At 33.7% G+C, this 18199-nt stretch overlaps 1 protein-coding gene across 1 annotated transcript; it reads right to left on the bottom strand.

Annotated features, from left to right (window-relative positions):
• Positions 1–11097: 11097 nt before the first annotated feature.
• Positions 11098–16640, bottom strand: LOC112010429 (nuclear pore complex protein NUP35). Its single transcript, XM_024042770.2, has 4 exons — positions 16457–16640; positions 15001–15603; positions 12760–12871; positions 11098–11644 (listed from the first exon to the last, which is right to left on the bottom strand). Exons 2-4 carry the CDS (start codon positions 15570–15572, stop codon positions 11336–11338), a joined length of 993 nt encoding a protein of 330 aa, XP_023898538.2. The 5' UTR covers positions 15573–15603; positions 16457–16640; the 3' UTR covers positions 11098–11335.
• Positions 16641–18199: the final 1559 nt, after the last annotated feature.

Below are 18199 nucleotides of genomic sequence, written 5' to 3' on the forward strand. Positions count from 1 at the left end.
TCTACATCCTTTATGTTATATGCCATGTTTTCCTATGCTTTGTTCCTCTTTTTGTTCTAGGATACTGTTAGGGTTACATGCTCACATGCTTGTATAATGTTGTTGGTCATGCCTTGCTTGGATCTATGTATCTATGTGTTTATTTCCATGCTATATGGTTAGATCCTTGTCTTCACATGCTTATATGCTTGGATCCATGTTCTTCCATGTCTATGTGCTAGGCTTCTACATGTTTACATGCATGTTTCTATGCCTATATGTCTAGATCTATGTTTTCACATGCCTATGTGCTTGGATCTATGTTCTCTACATGCTTTATGCTATCTCCCATGTGCTCGTGTGCTCCATGCCATATTTGTGTGCCTAGACCTAGGCTATGTTTGTCATGACATGTGCTATTGTAGCCCTTTTGTCGCTTTTGTTTCTCTTTCTTGCGTTTTGGCCTATTGGTTCGAACCCAATCTAGACCCTGTAGTCTTTGTCATAGTCCATACACCTTGGCCCATATCAAAGGGTTTGGATCGCCCCTATGTGCATGTCTGGGCTTGCTTGCTTCTATGCTTTATGCTTGTGTTAGCCTCTCTAGTTCTAGGCTTTGCCAAGCTTGATGCCCTTAACGGGTTTGTGGTTGTGTGGTTACACTTGACACCCGTGAAGCCTTGTTTGGATGTAACCATTTGGGATGTATCACCATGATGCCGGTTGCTTTGTGCACACCTTTCTCCTTTTCTGCTCCGTCCGATGATATGCTTGTCATGCTTGTTTGTGCCACCCGTTGGCTTTCTATGCGTCTTTGCACGCTTGCTTACATGTTCATGCATAAGTCTTGCTTGCTAGCGTGTCATCCATGCTTCAACACTATGAAGTTATGGACATTTGATCCAAACCTACATTTGTCCCTCGCGAACACCACCTTTTATTTGCTTTCTTGCTTATTTGTCTTCTCGTTTGTTTTCTTACTTTTTTATTTCTTTGCCTGCCATGTCTACCATGCTTATTTGCTTTATGCTTCTTTCATATGCTTTTTGCATCTTTTCCTTCCATTGCTTGTCTACTGGTTTCCTATCTTTGCCTTTGCATATATACATATGGAGCGAAGACACCACATGGAGCTAGGGCACAATCTCCCAGGTGCAAGCAAAAGGGGAGAACACGCTAGCATGTTGATATAAGCCAAGCAGCAATGTTCAATAGTTTTAGGGGTCTAGCCTCTCCCATTTGGTTATGTACTCTTTTAAACCCCCTTCCTTCCTCCTCCCTCATTTCTCTCTTAGATAGATTGTATTAGGTATATCATGTCGTGCACCATTCGTCCTCATCTCTAGAGTATGGCAACCCATATTTACTTTCCTGCGCCTATATTTTAGGCCATGCTCTAGGGATGTAGACATTTACTTTCTTACTCAGTGTGCTTGCATTGTGCATGATATATGTATATATATACCTGCTCGCCCCTCCCAGTGTGATTGTCACAGTCCATGTCACCTAAGGCAAAGTGATGCCTAATTTCCGCCACGAAAGTAAGGTGACATGTCGTTGGATTTTAGCTATGGAAATCTGGTACTTTGCCCGAATGCCTTAGGAAAGCATAGATTGGGACCACACCCATTCAAAACCCAAACCTCAAAACCCCCCATGCATGCAAAGTCCCGAAAGCCAATGCCAAAACCATGTTTTTTTACTACCAATCTCCAAAAATTAAGATTTCATCAAAACAAAGAACTGTCCTTAGACAGACATTGTGGGGTGCCTAACACTTTCTCCACACGTAACCAAACTTCTGGACTCAAGAATTAAAATTTTTTACCATCTACAGTAGGTAACCAAACTTCTGGACTCAAGAATCAAGATTTTTTACCATCTACAGTAAATTAGGAAAGAAGACTTTTTTTTTTTCCTTACCCTAGGATTGGTAATAAAATCAACTAGAAATAGGTGACCAATCACACCTTAGAAAAACCCAATGATTGGTGGCGACTTCACTTACCTTTGATAATTCCCTTAAAATTTGTTAAGATTCCTGCCAACTACCAAAGGTAGACAAATACCTTTCTCCATCGAGAGAGAGAGCACCCGAAGCTCCGTGCAAACCATACCAAGCGCACACAACCAATCGAGAGGGGCCTCCAACGAGCCCCACACACGTGGGAGTGTCGCCACAGCGGGTGGTCAAACGAAGGCCCAACAACGACGATTTTCCACCCCGATCGAGGCCGGGCGTCAACAGAGGGCTAGGATGCAATTCAGATATCCATTAAAAAAAAATAATAAAAAATATATATAAAAAATAAATAAATAATTTAAATAAATAAATAAAAAAAAAAAAAAAACACTCTGTGTAACACTACCCTGTAACTGAGATTTGAACATTATATGAACTAGCGCTTCTCAAACTAACCCGAGGAAGAGTTAATATAAAAATCTACTTCTCCCTTATGAGTTACTTTATATTTTTTTCCATTAACTTAAAAAGCCAAACCATAGAGGCATACTAAGGTTGACCTCGGAAACCCATTATTTACAAATTAATTGTATTGAGCTGTCCTATATTAACTCTCCATCTAACTTGAGTTGAAACTGATTTTTGCCCGCTCACAATATATATATATATATATATATATGATATACTTGATTATATCCATTAGGTTTTTTTTAAAGTTGTATTTTGTGTTAATTTTATTGTGTCAATTTGATTTTAATTCAAGCTTATCCACTTTGTATTTGTAGGTACTTTTGTATTTGTGTTGGGTATGTGAGTCTAAGTTAGTGCAGCTGAAGACACGTTTTCGCACCCGTGAAACATTCAAAAATCAATTGAGGATCAAATTTGCAAGAATTTCACACCCACGAATTAGCCAGAACTATAGAAATTATGTTATTTAGATCACATGTTATACCAACCCTTTCCCACTTCAAATAATCAATATATATTTCCCACAAATTCAACCCTAAGAACCCACCTAAGAGTTGAGAGAACTGTACCCATTATTGTGAGAGCCAAACACCATCTATTCTCTCAAATCTCCCTCTCACCATAGTCATATCTTTAAGAGATTATTATCCCAAACACAGTCATCACTAGCTTGAGTGTTGTGAGTGAATTGGTGTTTTGGGAACCATTAGAGCTTGCCAATTTAAACTATGGTGACTTGAAGATGTAACCAGTGCTTGGTTGTAGATCTGGTAATTAAGATAGAGAAAGGACTCAGCAAATTGTTAGTTACAAGCAAGAGCTTAGAGAGCTCGAGTACAAGATAACAGCACTACTTGATTATTGTGTGGGTCAATATGCATTGCAACTTTTTATTCTTAGTGGATTGTTTTGATGGCTAGCTGTGGAGAGGTTTTCAACTCAGTTCTCAGGTTTTCCTCTTCGATAATAAATTCGGTGTTATCTTGGGTTTGCTTCTGTTTATTACTCATTTAATTTGCTTATTATGCTTATCCATGCAATGCTTATCATCCATGTATAGTTTAATTGGCTAATTACTTACATTTGAGTCTAATTGTTAGGGTGACATAAAATTGACTTAACCATAAAATTGAAATTTGGGGTTGAAACAATTTTCTATTTTAATTAGGCAATTTCTCGGTTTCTATTTTGATATTTACCCATGAGTTCCTAATGAAATTCCACTTTTATTCTACTTTACATCTACTAGACTACTACTTCAATTAATTTGTGTTTTTTTTTTTTCTAAGAAATGTAATAACACGTTCTTTTTATAATTATTAATATGATTTATTATAATTGATACATAAAAAAGAGTGCTAGTAATAAACCCAAATAAAAGCAATATTATTGTAACTAAAAGTTTTCACTTTAACAAGTTGTAAAAAAATTTGTGTCCTTATTTTTGTTTCTTCTTCTTTTCTTTTTTCCAAATTATTAAAGAGTAAGGACATGAGCTTATTAGTAAATAAATCATTCTTTACTAAAATACATATTTATGTTAAGGTGGATTTTTTATAAACATCTATAGATATATGCCCTCTAATTTAAAAAAGAATAGATGGTAGATGAGTTCCGTACACTTCCACCCATCTAATTAACGTGTGTGTAACTTATTAATATTATATAAAAAAATTCGCTTTCAAATATATATAATTTCTACATTTATATATTGTCTTGAAATGAAAAAAGAAATTTTGCAACCCTCATTTAAGGGTTTGGCTCCGGTCCAATATTCTTTTATAATCCGGACGTGAGATGAGATAATAAACACAGCAGTGACAGACTGACAGCACGTAATAAGTATAATTTAATTTTAATTCACGTGATGTGTTCAGTTCAAGTCCCATGCACAAATTTACTATTGTCGGGACTCGGATCCATATATTTAAACTTAATTACATGGACTTACTACAATACTAACTGTTTTTTTTTTTTTTTCCTTTTATGAATCAGTTAGCTATATTATAACTGTTTATACTTAAAAAAAAATGTTATTTTCTTAAAGAGGAGAAAGGACTTAGGGTCCTAAATAACATAGAATATTCAACAATTAAATAATAATTAATAATCCAATGCATGATGTTTCTACCGCAAATAAGATAACAATGGAAAGGCTAAAATGACGAATACATGTACCAACAAATGGAGCCTATGGAGGGCGTGGATACCTGAAAAATTCTAACATCACATAAAATGGTATAACTTATATCATAATTCATAACTGTCCACATGATAGATTGTGAATGATAAAGAAAAAATTGTGAATTCATGTAAAAGTGACAAAAAGTCAATTAAAGTCTAACACGTGAGATAATTGTGACAAAAATTATGGCAATTTATATAGGATTAGAACTCCTCATAGTTCTATCATTTCAGTCAAAAAAAGAAAAAGAACTACTCGCTGTTACTTACTTACCTAGTTGACTACCCAAACGAGAGGAGTTATGTGGAGAGAACTGGGACAGAGCCTGTGAGTTAACAATGCAATGAAAATGGAATTGCTTTGTTTGGTATAAAGTCTGTTTGGGATCTGCTTATTTTACTAAAACTGAAAACTTTTTACTGAAAGTACTGTGGATAAAGGTAAAAATTAGCTGAAATAGTACAATGGGACTTATGAATAATACCAAAAAATTTAGTGGGCCTCATGAATAGTACCAAAAATAAGCTGAATAGTAAAATAAGCTAACTTTTTAATTTGGAGCTAAACACACACTTAGTTCAGTTCCTGTACATTTATCTAGGAATTTACTTGCTCTGCAATAGTGATACCTCAACTGCCCAAATGACTTCCCCTATGTTTGGATGGAGTAACTGGAGTTACCCTCTCCTCTTCCTCCATTTCAAACACAAAACTCCCTTGTGATATTGATTTATGTGGTACATGCAATCACATTAGCAACTTCTTCTTTTTTATGTATATAGACAATCACATTAGCAACTTCTTGTTTATTTTTAAAGGACGTTTAATTTAATTCTTAAGATAACGTCATGTGGATGTTAAGTGTTACATTCAAAATTTCAAAATTAAGTTCCATGTTTTAAAGTTGAACCAAAGTTTCATGTACTTTTTCTAAAAGTGAAACACTAACATTGTCAACACCTTTGTGTAACAACCAAACAAGCAAACAAAAAATGTGTTTAATTAACCTTTGCACAAGTTAAAAAAAAAAAAAAATCATACATGTTGTATAATTTACATTTTATAAATTGTTAGGTTCCACTTCATGTCAACACTAAAATTTACAGCAATCAAAAGAAGTGTTTGTCCTTATTGTTTACACATCCGTTCCCCTTTTTATTAACTTTAAATCGTTATCGATCTCAATTATCTTTTGCACGGACAAAACAGCTGTTGAGGCTAGTCAAGGTGAAGTTCAGTGTGAAATAGCCAATTTAATCAAGGATAATATAAAGGCTTGTCTTCTACCTTAATTTAGTGAGAATTTTATTGCCCCCGAAAAAAAAAAAAATCATACATGTTGTATAATTTACATTTTATAAATTGTTAGGTTCCACTTCATGTCAACACTAAAATTTACAGCAATCAAAAGAAGTGTTTGTCCTTATTGTTTACACATCCGTTCCCCTTTTTATTAACTTTAAATCGTTATCGATCTCAATTATCTTTTGCACGGACAAAACAGCTGTTGAGGCTAGTCAAGGTGAAGTTCAGTGTGAAATAGCCAATTTAATCAAGGATAATATAAAGGCTTGTCTTCTACCTTAATTTAGTGAGAATTTTATTGCCCCCGAAACCTCCCGTGAATTGTCTGTTGTGTTTGGTGTCCTTTACTCGTTTGTTCTTTCAATGAAATCTCCTTATTGAAGAAAAAATGAATATTTAAATTAGGATAAAATATTACTTTTCTTCCTAAACTCTAACAAAAGGTTTTTTTTCATCCCTAAACTTTAAAAAGTTTTTTTTTTATATTCTTAAACTTTGTAAAAAGTTTTTTTAATATATATAGTTTAGAGACAAAAATAAAGATAAAAAAATAACATTTTCAATAATTTAGGGATGAAAAAACAAACTTTTAGTAAAGTTTAAGAACATAAATAAAACATTTTCAATAGTTTGTGAACGAAATATAAATTTTCAATAATTTAAGGACAAAAAATGAACTTCTTAAAATTTAAGGATGAAAAACGAATTTTTGGTAAAGTTTAAAAACCAAAATAGAATCTTACCCTTCAAATTATGTTTTAGTTATTAGTGACATATCAACTTATAAACTCTTTATATTGTGAAATTTATGTTTTCCCTATCATTACATCACACGTTTTACTCAACCCGAAATCTATTTAGTGAAATCGGTTCCCTCTTCTAACATAATTAGTGATAAGCCCTATCTAAATTATCGTTATAGGAAAATGCTAAAGTTACAAACTATATATATATATATATATAATGAAACAAGATGCAACACTTGATTTTTAGGTGAACTGGTGAATCATGAACTACAACCCAAATACCCAATGTTGGGTTTTGCCGTTTTGGTTATAAATTATTGGATAAATTACAATTAGCACCTTTGAGGTTTGGGATAAAGCCAAACAAGTCCAAAAAATTTCAAACCTAACAGATTTGGTCTTTGATTCATATGTTAAATACAACATTTCCATTTCTAAGAGCATATGGTTTAGGAACCAAATTGGTTATTTTTTAAATATTTTGGACCTATTTGGTATTAGTTCAAACCTGAAGGGTGACAACTGTAATTTACCTTAAATTATTTAATTGAGCTTGAATGCTTTATAATTGGAACTTTCACCACCCTGACAATCTATCTAACATGGTCCACAAACAATTTCTATTCTGGATTAATGGATTTCCTTCTTCTTCTTCTTTTAGCCAATTTGCTATACTTTAAAAATAATAAAATATAATAAAGCAACTTGATGATGCACAAAAATCGTCAGTGAGTTGACTGTCTACATGCGCACCAATTAAGGTACCTGAAGAACAAGAGAACAAAAAACCAACAAAGAGCACTGGGCCAAAGACCCTCCAAGGGTTAAGTCAGTGACAGTAGAATCTCTATGAACTCAATAGTATTAGAGCTAGGAATTTTCATGTACCTTAAGGAAGATGAAGCTTAGTGCTTATATAGTAATGTAGAGTTGACCAAGATTCCTTGAATGTAGAAGCTTTCCTTGTAGAGATCTGGAGTTAAAGCCCCAAGATCTTAGGGCTTTTCTTCTCATATAGATAACATATGAACTTGGTGTGCAAGTTATTTCCAAGTAGGGACTCATGAGTGGAGGATACAAAAAGGCCTTAGGACCCAGCTAATTCAATTGTCTGTATGCATCTAACTCCATCCGTTGGTATGCGTCTAGCTCCACCCGTCGATATGCGAATGAGGAAGTACAAATGTGCCCGTCGATCACATAAGTAGTTGCCTGACCGGACCTTTGGGAAGAGTGGACAATTGACTCGTCAGGATGCCAAGAACTCAACCCAACGGGTCTTTGATCCATGGGTCCCATTGGAGGGGACGTCCACCCTGACGAGCCAGACTGTGCAGATGCTTTTGCTTGACAAAAATACCTTTATCGCAACCAAAGGAGATCATACATATAAACTATAAAGACACATATACAAGTGGAAACCAAATTGGGTTTCGAATTACCTCAAGACAAAACCATTAAGGTTAGTTTACGTTGCCCACGCCTCCAAAATAAGTCAATAAAATTAAATTATACCCAAACAACCATAACTAGAAGTAAGATACAATATGTTCTATCCATTACTAATTGTGGAGTGACAATTCTTGTTAACAGGTCATGTTTGTGTCATATCGAGGCAGAGTATTCAAATACTTAGCACAACCTAAATTTGATCCATTTAATTGTCGTGTTAAAGCCCCTCAACTATAACACAATTTGGTTATTAAGTGAATTGACACAACATGATCAATTTCAATCCATTTAATACATAGTCTAAGAAAATAAAGTAAAAAGAGAGTTTTTTTTTATCCCCTCTTTGTTTTGGGTAAGAGGGTTAGGAGCTTTAGCCCTCGTTTGGGAGGAGGGAATAGAATGGAATAGAAATGAATGAAAATGATAATTTTAAAAAGACAAAATTTAGCTACAAAATTGATTATAGCCTTAAGCTACAAACTCACTCAATATATTTTTTATTGGAGGTTAATTTTGATAAATTCACCATTGGATTACATCTTCTTTTTATATCCTCCATATTTGCAAAATTTCAAGAAAATTAAAGATCAGTAACTATGCCATCAATAAATTTTTAAATTGCAAGTTTTTGTAATTTAAAATTATGCATAAAATATAAGATTATAGATTATATAGTAAATAATATCCGATTGACACAAAAATTGACATGTATATTAAGAGCGTAAAGAACATGTAATTCAACGTTAGATTTTCAAAATATGTAATAATATTTATTTTATTGAGTGAGTTTGTAGCCTAAGGTTACAACCAATTTTGTAACTAAACTTTATCCATTTTAAAATATTCCTTCCTTCCCTTATTTGGGGGTTTTAATGAAAAGAATGGAAAATTCATTCCCTTATTTTGGAGTTCAAGTAAGTGAAGGAATGAGTAGAAGTGAATACTCATTCTTCTCTATTCCATTAAAACTTAAATTTTCATTCCCTCCGAAATTAGAAGGAATGCGAGGGAATGGAATTACATTTAATGAATTTTTTACTAAAACTCCAATAGCCCTATATATTCAACCATTTATTTTAAAATATAGGTCTAATAGAAATATTGTTATAAAATGAATCTATTTCGTTCCCTCTATATTACTCTCAAACAGGATTACTTACATTCCATTCATTTTCATTCCTTTATTTTAAAATATCCAATCAAGTTTACTTAATTCCAACCCTAGTCTACAATTACAAAGGTTAGACTTTTTTGTAGTTGTACTATGATTATGTAATATATTATAAACTCGATTTAAAATACTAGTATTACTATTTTTATATGTGTTCTAATTAGTATTTCTATTTACTCAAAAAAAAATTTACTTAATTTCATTCCATTATTTTTCATTCCTTTCCCTTGATTAAATACATTTCATTCCATTCCATTCTATTCTATTTCTTTCCCTTATGATCATTCTATTTCATTCTCTTATGAACTCCCAAACGAAGGCTTAGAGTTGCAATGAAGAATTTATCAATATAACCATCAAAATTCTTCCATTTCCCCAATCATATTTATTATTCAAATTTTTGTTAGATAAAAGACATTTATTTGTATAAATCGTGTCATTTTAAGTTATTTGTGAGTTAATATAGAATTGACTCATTTATTAAACATATTAAAGTGTGTCAACTCGTTAGACACAAACTCATGTATACTAAGGTTACGTTTGGATTCTGTTGAAAAACCCAGCGCATACGTGTCTGGCGTTTTTCTTTTTCTTTTTTTCTTTTTTTGGCATGCGTTTGAGATACAAACCTCACTGTTACGGCTATTGTTCATGAACAGTAGCCGCAATGTTTGACTTTTTCCATCCTTTTCAGCACATCAGTGGGTCCCATGCACTGTTCACGGAACCCATAAACCTCACTTTTCAGCAACTTTTTCATTAAAAATGAGTCTCACAGTACTATTTACATATTTAAAAATTATTTTACTACAGTATTTTTCAGTTTTCAGTTGTATCCAAACGGACTTTAAATGCTAACCTGCAAAAAATTGTCGTGTCCATGTGTGTCTTCTGATTAACCACACCAACCAGCTACAGTGGCGTAGTCAGGATTTAATTTCCAATGAGCAAAATGTACAAGTTATAACTAACATGTCTTTAGCCACATGTAAAAGCTCTTATACCAATTTGTTGTGAAAGCGTAAGCTTGAGACAATACCAAAGCTTGATTACGAGAAAGGGCCTGAGCAATCATTCTTACATAGATGGAGTGTAATATAGTCTATTATTGTCAAACTCACACTGTCGTCTCAAGTTGTCTTTTATGCATTTCCCTCCCAATATACATTATTGGGTGCATAAACTAGACAAATTGATCGTTAAGACAATATTTCTTGCAGCTTCAGGGATGCTTTTCTTTTTCTTTTTCTTTTTCTCTTTTATCTTTTTCTTCATTGGGAAAGAATAAAAGCAACCAAAATTACATCTAATATATTTCATGAAATCCCAAGAAGGAAAGCCATCCAAATTCCGAAGGCATCCTTCAAGGCAGCCACACGAGGCAAGAGAAAAACAAAATAGACCAGGAGTTCAGTGCAAGATCCAGAACACCTATTCGAAGGATATACATGTGTGTGTGTGTGTGCGCGCGCGCGCATGTAGAGGGGGAGAGTGAGAGAGAGAGATGATTCAATGTGTGAAAATCACTAGCCTGACAAACATCATGCTTATCGAGCCAGTATGATGGATTTGAGTTCTGGGCTGCATTTAGCATTTAAAACCATGATGTATTTGAACTTTCGAACAACTTAATCCAAATGAAATACTTTATAATTTATATCGAATAACATGTTACACTTTGAATATTTCAAATTTACATTATTAGTGTTTTAATCCATCCATGAATTTTATGGATTAGAAAATTTCTACTTTTAAGCCCTAGTCAGGCCATTTAAACTAAACATGGAAATGCTTATTAAAACACAACAAAAAACAACTAAACACGGAAATTCAAATTCTTCTCTTTAAATACTTTCATAAATGAACTATTCAGGGTGAATGGTACTTTCAGTCTTGTACAATTTCAATAAAGAAAAAATCAAGCATTTCCCACCAGGAGAAAAATAGCAAAAGAAAAACCTGATTCAAGCTTACAAGTGCTGAAACTCTCATTTGTATAGTAAATTGCCTTGGAAGTAGCACATTGGCTTATAACCTAGATAGCATAAAACCAGTTGACCAGCCTAAACTCCAAACATCAGATCCATGATTTTAGACACCAAAGATTTTGTTGGGGAAGCAATGGCACCTCCTGACTGCCGAGTATTGGTACTGCCATTTTGAAGATAATAGGGGCGAGAGGGGGCTTTCAATGTGTTCAGTTCTGAGAATTTTGTGGACGGTTGAGGAGGTAAAGTCATGAATCCCTGATTGTTGACCCTTTCACTCAAAGCCTGGCGTTGCATTGGATCCAATGGCTTAACACCTACAATTAGTACCCCATTGATTTGCATGCCATTCTTGCTGAGAGCCTTCTGAGCATCAAATCGATTCTGCACCAACAAAAAGGCAACCAAATCAGTAACACTTTTCCAAACTCCAAACCTGAGGAGAGGGAGGGGGTCGGGGGAGGCCAGAAACAAGAGTGGATATTATAACCCCTACAGCAGATTAGAAAGCATTACTGAACCACAAGACCAACAAAGGGGCAAGATCATTGTTAGAGATGACATCATATATAAACTTTGCTTGGACCACTTTGGAAGGCAAATTTTGCTTGTGTTACCAATAAAGTACTTCAAAATTCTAATCAAACACTACACAAGGTTGTCCATATCATGTTTCACATATTATAATACCTCAAGTGCAACAGATGTCCTCAAGCCAATATCAGAAGTTAGATATAGAAATGTAATTTCATCTTGATAGTGTATGTACACTATAGATGTAATTAAGACTTTTTTATGTAAAAAACACGGACACAATTTTCCTAATTAACTACATGAATAAGATTATTGACTTCATGTATTTACAAGAATTGTTTTTCATACAGTGACATGACCAGTTAAGAAATAGTTTATATGCAAATCATGAATCCACGAAACCATGTTTTATCATCACATCAACATAACATACATGATCCTGCTTAAGATTGCATGCCATTGAGTGCTAGATCAGGTCAAGAGTTTCTATTTTCTACCTTAGAGTTAAGAGCATATAAAATGGAAGGATCAATATTATACACTTGTCGCACGTGCAACTGGAGCATCCAGCCAACAAGAAGCCAGCTTTGAACACAACAAGAATGGATAGCGGTTTTTCCACATTTAGCAAATCAAAGCAAAGGAAAAGTTTGCAACAGGTGACACCTTTGTAAGGTTAGGGTCAACAGAAAACAATTACTAAAATTAGTTATGCTCAGCCAGCCATTTTATAATTATTACTCCTCATCAAAATTTATTATTATTATTATTTCTATCACCTTCTGAGTTATTTTATTTTCCCATTTGTCATAAAATTCTTATTACGAAACTTGAAAAATGTGCTTTTCACTTGACAAAGTGATAGTAACATCAAAGGCCCAACGAAAAGGCAGAAAGAAGAGATTGTTGATGTCATATGAAAGAAAACCAAATTTATCAAACTTGAAACAACAGTTAAAGAGAACCTGGTATAGAATGTGCATCCAGTTAGCTTCTCTTGGACCTGGAACATGTTTCAAAATCACACCACACTTTTCAAACTCCCTCAAAACTAAGTTTGTATCAGATGGGGAAAACCTGGAAGTAAAAAAGAACAGTATTATAGGCCCACAATGTAATAAGTGTTTATATAAGACTAATAAAAAATAAATAAATGTTTATATGAGCACATTTTATATAATTAAAGAATTGATAACTAAGGAAATATCACAAACATTGCTTTAAAGGGCTTAAGCCTCAAGTACGACGCTCAGATGCAGACCTAGAAGCTTCAAACAGTAGAACTTCACATTTGAGAGGCAGAAAACAACCTTAAGGCATGCTCAAACTTGAGTCTCTTGTCTATCATGTAGAAACAAAGTAGAAGCCTTAAAGATGCTTCAATTCTCCCATATAACCAGCTATAAATTAATATATATCAATATTGCCTAGATGACTTATTCATTTTGTTCTTGTCAATTTCTACTGAACCCCTGGCGTCTCCTTCAATATAGTCTACTGTGCCTACTTGCTTTAACTTAAAATCCAATCTATTTTCAGTACCAGCTTATGTATAACTTTTTAAAGCCTCACTTTTTCTAGGTGCCATGGACTTTTATCCAACTTATTTTTTAGTAACATAAGCCAATGCAATGAGTTCATCAAAACACACACTAAAGGGTCAATTCCAATCCAATTTTCATTGATCAACATCCAATTAATAATGTTATATCCTTTTTTTTTCTTTTCTAGCCTTATTTTGTTACCACAACTACTTCTTCTCATTCTCTTCCCTCATTCATTACAGTTTTCTCTTTGGATCTACCATGATTAAAATTCCAAGAACCCCTATGGCCTATTCCCCTAAGCCACTCTATTCAACTTCAAGCTACATAATATAAATCCCCCTGTGCTTGATTTTCTTTTACTTCATCCTTAACTTCATAGAGTTTGGATCCTTTATCTCAATTCCATTTTAAATATAATTAACACCATGACTTTAAGGTGAGGGATTTTAACAAAGTCTATAGCTGGAACCAGCTCTAAGAACATAAATATAATTGCATAGCTATTTCATTTAAAGATGCTCTCTACAAATTTCTGCAACTTTATAGGCATACCAATAACTAGCTTGTAGGAATTGTGAAAATATTAGAGAATCAGGACAAAATTCAACCAGAGACCAATCAACAACATTTTTAGTATTATAAATCATTGAATCAAATCAAGTGGGCGATTTAGTCTGTTGTATTTGATAAAAAAGTAACTCATGTTTTGTTTTCAACAAATCCACGACAGAAGTGTTCATTTTCCCACTGGACAACCAGTAACATTAAAGTCCTTGTTCTTTTATATTGTTAAACATAAAGGAAGTACAAAGCAAATGTACCAAACAAGAATACTATATTATCACTTCATATCATTGTAGTTATTACTTTAAGGCAAAAACACAATTTTTGTCCTTACATTTTGGGATCACTATCAATTTGGTACTTGTCAATTTGGTCCTTATTATTTTCTACTTGCAATCAATTTCCATTAGTGAGCTGATGGTAGGGACCAAATTGACTGCAAGATGAAAATAACAGGAACCAAATTGACTGCTACCAAACAATGACGCCAAAATGGTATTTTCGCTTACTTTAACCATGAGAATGATGTGTTGTAAGACCCAATGAGCTAAATATGGGTTTTTAACTCTTGAAGAGATAAATTGTAAAGCTATTGAGCTCTAGCTCAGACAGCACCCTCCTCCTCCTATAATAAAGGGTGAAGTGGAAGCTTGTGGGTTGCGTGTGTAAACTTACCAATAAAAGATGAATTATACAAAAGGTTTAGCATACAAAAATGTGTTCCAAAGATTAATGGAAATTTCATGTAATGGTGCTCTGTTAAAAATATATACGGACTAGTAACCAATCTGTATAGTTCTTTTTTAAGACAGAAATTGTATGTAACCCATATAACTAAAAAGTATTTCTAGCATGTCAGACTCAAATATAAAATTATTTTCAAGGCCCCAACTCCATCAACCTTTTAATTATTGAGGCAACCAGCGTAAATTATGTTGTTGGCTACAATGACAATTTGTAGACTTTCTGGAAAGCATCATTTTCTAAAGATTTGGCTTGATATGAAATGTTTGCAGAGCTTTGAATAACAAAAAAGATGCAAAGAGATTAAAAGTAACAGACAGGTATGAAACAAAAGAAAGGATAAAACAATACCCATAGACAGTAACCCATTCTTCCTCATTGAGGTCACCTGTGGGCAAGCAATTCCTCTGTACCTCCGGTCTTGCAACTTCCCTTGGGGGTGGAAGTGTGATCAAAGCACCAGGCTGAACCACACCCTCAACAGGCGAACTCTTACCTTTATCTTCTTGCTCACTGCCACTCTTTGCAGGTGACCACCAATTCAAACCCACTGAACCCTGTTGGTTTTGCTGTGCGCCCATCAGGGCATAAGAAGTGCTTGCCTCTGATTTGTTTTTCCCTGGAGTTGAGATGTCCCGACCAGAACTCTGGACAGGAGTTCTAGGGTCTGATTTGGCTTCTGGAGATAACGGGTAATCTGGAATCCCAGATTCAGGAGAAAAATCTGACCGGTCTTCCAATGTGAAAACAGGAGGAGGTGGAAGATCCGACCCTGCAAAATTCTCACGCCACAGAGCAGATACTGCTGCTGCCTGACCTGGACTTGAAAACTTCCCTCTCCGGGCAGAAACTGGAGATGCCAAATCCTGAAAAAACAACGACTGCCTCCCAGATCTGGGAGTTCTCTGTACTGTGGTGCTCATCTTACAGTATTTTTAGAATGAAATGCAGCCTCTGCAAACCAGCACAAAACTAATTACCCCTCCATTTAGTTTCTATGAAAATAACAAGTAGACCAACTTAAAGGTTCTAGTCTCAAGTTAGAGTATGGTCATTCCACAGGGCACAGTACAACCCAAAAAACCAAAACAAAAAATCCATTTATTCCTGAGCTCACAAATGAATACTACTTCATTCAATGATTTAAATTAGCACTCCTTTTTCATTTCTTTCCCAGCAACGTACGACAACAACAACCAAGCTTGAATCTCGAAATTTTGGGGTCAGCTATAGATCCTCAATAGATTATTTAGGGTCAGCCATTTATATTTCTCAGCAACACAATATATAATCAACTGAACAAGGACTACACGCTTTTTTTTTAAAAAAAAGGTGAAGAAGCAGTAAAGTTAATCCAGCTTAGGAAGCAAAAATTCATTCAGTATTCAAATCAACCAAAAACCCTAAGCAGCAATTTACATAAAATCTAATCATCCAAATTACAAGTTACATACATTTTTCCTAATTCTCTCAGCAACCACAGCAAACAAAATACAAACCAATCACACAAATAAAGAAACAGACCTTCAAAGCAATCCCCTCTCGTTTGGTTTGCGAGAAAAAGAAGAAGAAAAGCAAGAGAACCATCTAGAACCTACGAACTATTGAGTACCTAAGTTAACACTCTCACAGCTTTTTTTCTCCTAAACCAATTTCTTCACTAAGCTAAACAGTGAAACTTCAGAAAACTCAAAAATCGTGACCCGACAAAATCAAAACTCAATTTTCTCTTCTTTTCCTTCGTTTTTTCTCTGCAACCAAACAAAAACTATAGATAGATAGATAGATAGATAGATAGAGAGCGTACCTGGCGAGAGAGAGATTAGGGTTTTTTCTTTCTTTCTTTTTTTGCTGAGCTAATTTTCCCTCCCAAAAGTTATAGAAGCAGAGCTCAGCTCAGAGCTTGTAGTTGTAGTACCAAATGGAACCAAAAACAAAAACGATGTGTTTTTTAAAAAATGAAAGAAAGGAACTTTTTTGATTTTGAAACCCTAAAACCTATTTCCAAATTCAAATTTGATCTTGGAAAGAGTTTTGGCTGAAATGACCAAAACACCCTCTTCCTACTCTGTTTTGGTCGGCTGCTTTGCCATCACTTACTCACGCACGCTACTTTGCCTTTACAATTATAAAGATACAATTAAAAGGTTTTTACTTTCAATAATAAAATTACCAATACCTTTCAAAAAAAAAAAAATTACCAATAAACTTACACCTAAAAATCACAAGAACTTAAGACTAAAGTACCATGAGAGAAAGCAAATTACCATGAGGCGCCTTAACAAAAACTAATTAGAAATAAGATCATGTTAAGGTGTATCGAATGACACTTGTTAAGATAGAATTTAATAATGTAGTCGAGCTACTTTTATAGGGAGTCTAACCACTTTCAACCTTAAACTCTTTACTATTTTTCAATGTAGGTTTAATCCTTCTTAACAAGTGGCTTAAACACCTCTTGAACAATATTACTAGAAACTTGCTAGTAATGAAATTGTTATACCAAATAGGCTTGATTTAATAAGTCAAATTGTAGCCTTAATTTATAACAACACCTTAAAAAGAGAAAATTGTTAAAGCACTTGCACATATGCAACCTTACTGTTCATAAGTTGTAAAAATATATATATTATTTTAATGTGGTTGTATGAAGAGAAAAAGTGAGTGGAGGAAAGAAAAAGAGAATACTACTTTTTATTATTTTATTGGATTGTATGTAAAAATAAAAACTAGATGTAGGATGAGTTGTAAAATAAGTTGGTAAAATAGATAAAATAATATTTGAAGATGTAAAATAAAAAGAGAGTTTTTTTTTTTTTTTTTTCCCTTTTTGTTTTGGGTAAGAGGGTTAGGAGCTTTAGCCCTCGTTTGGGAGGAGGAAATAGAATGGAATAGAAATGAATGAAAATGATAATTTTAAAATGACAAAATTTAGCTACAAAATCGATTGTAGCCTTAGGCTACAAACTCACTCAATATATTTTTATTGAAGGTTAATTTTGACAAATCCACCATTGGATTACATCTTCTTCTTATATCCTCCATGTTTGCAAAATTTCAAGAAAATTAAAGATCAGTAACTATGTCATCAATAAATTTTTAAATTGCAAATTTTTGTAATTTAAAATTATGTATAAAATATAAGATTATAGATTATATGGTAAATAATATCTGATTGACACAAAAATTGACATGTGTATTAAGAGCATAAAGAACATGTAATTCAACCATTAGATTTTCAAAATATGCAGTAATATTTATTTTATTGAGTGAGTTTGTAGCCTAAGGCTACAACCAATTTTGTAGCTAAATTTTGTCCATTTTAAAATATTCCTCCCTTCCCTTATTTGGGGGTTTTAATGGAAAGTTCATTCCCTTATTTGGGAGTTCAAGTGAGGGAATGAAATGGGTAGAAGTGAATACTTATTCTTCTCTATTCCCTTAAAACTTAAATTTTCATTCTCTCCGAAATTGGAAGGAATGCGAGGGAATGGAATTACATTTAATGAATTTTTTACTAAAACTCCAATAGCCCTATATATTTAACCAT

Source organism: Quercus suber, unplaced genomic scaffold (genome assembly GCF_002906115.3).
Source record: "Quercus suber isolate HL8 unplaced genomic scaffold, Cork oak 2.0 scaffold_10, whole genome shotgun sequence".
NCBI lineage: Eukaryota > Viridiplantae > Streptophyta > Magnoliopsida > Fagales > Fagaceae > Quercus > Quercus suber.

Bases quoted from the DNA above. Each gene is read 5' to 3' on its own strand.
- LOC112010429 (XM_024042770.2), bottom strand. From the start codon at position 15,572: ATGAGCACCACAGTACAGAGAACTCCCAGATCTGGGAGGCAGTCGTTG. The intron at 12,872-15,000 runs GTATTGTTTTAT...TTTTACTTCCAG, and splicing joins GAATGGGTTACTGTCTATGG to GTTTTCCCCATCTGATACAA. The intron at 11,645-12,759 runs GTTCTCTTTAAC...TTGTTGGTGCAG, and splicing joins GGATGCACATTCTATACCAG to AATCGATTTGATGCTCAGAA.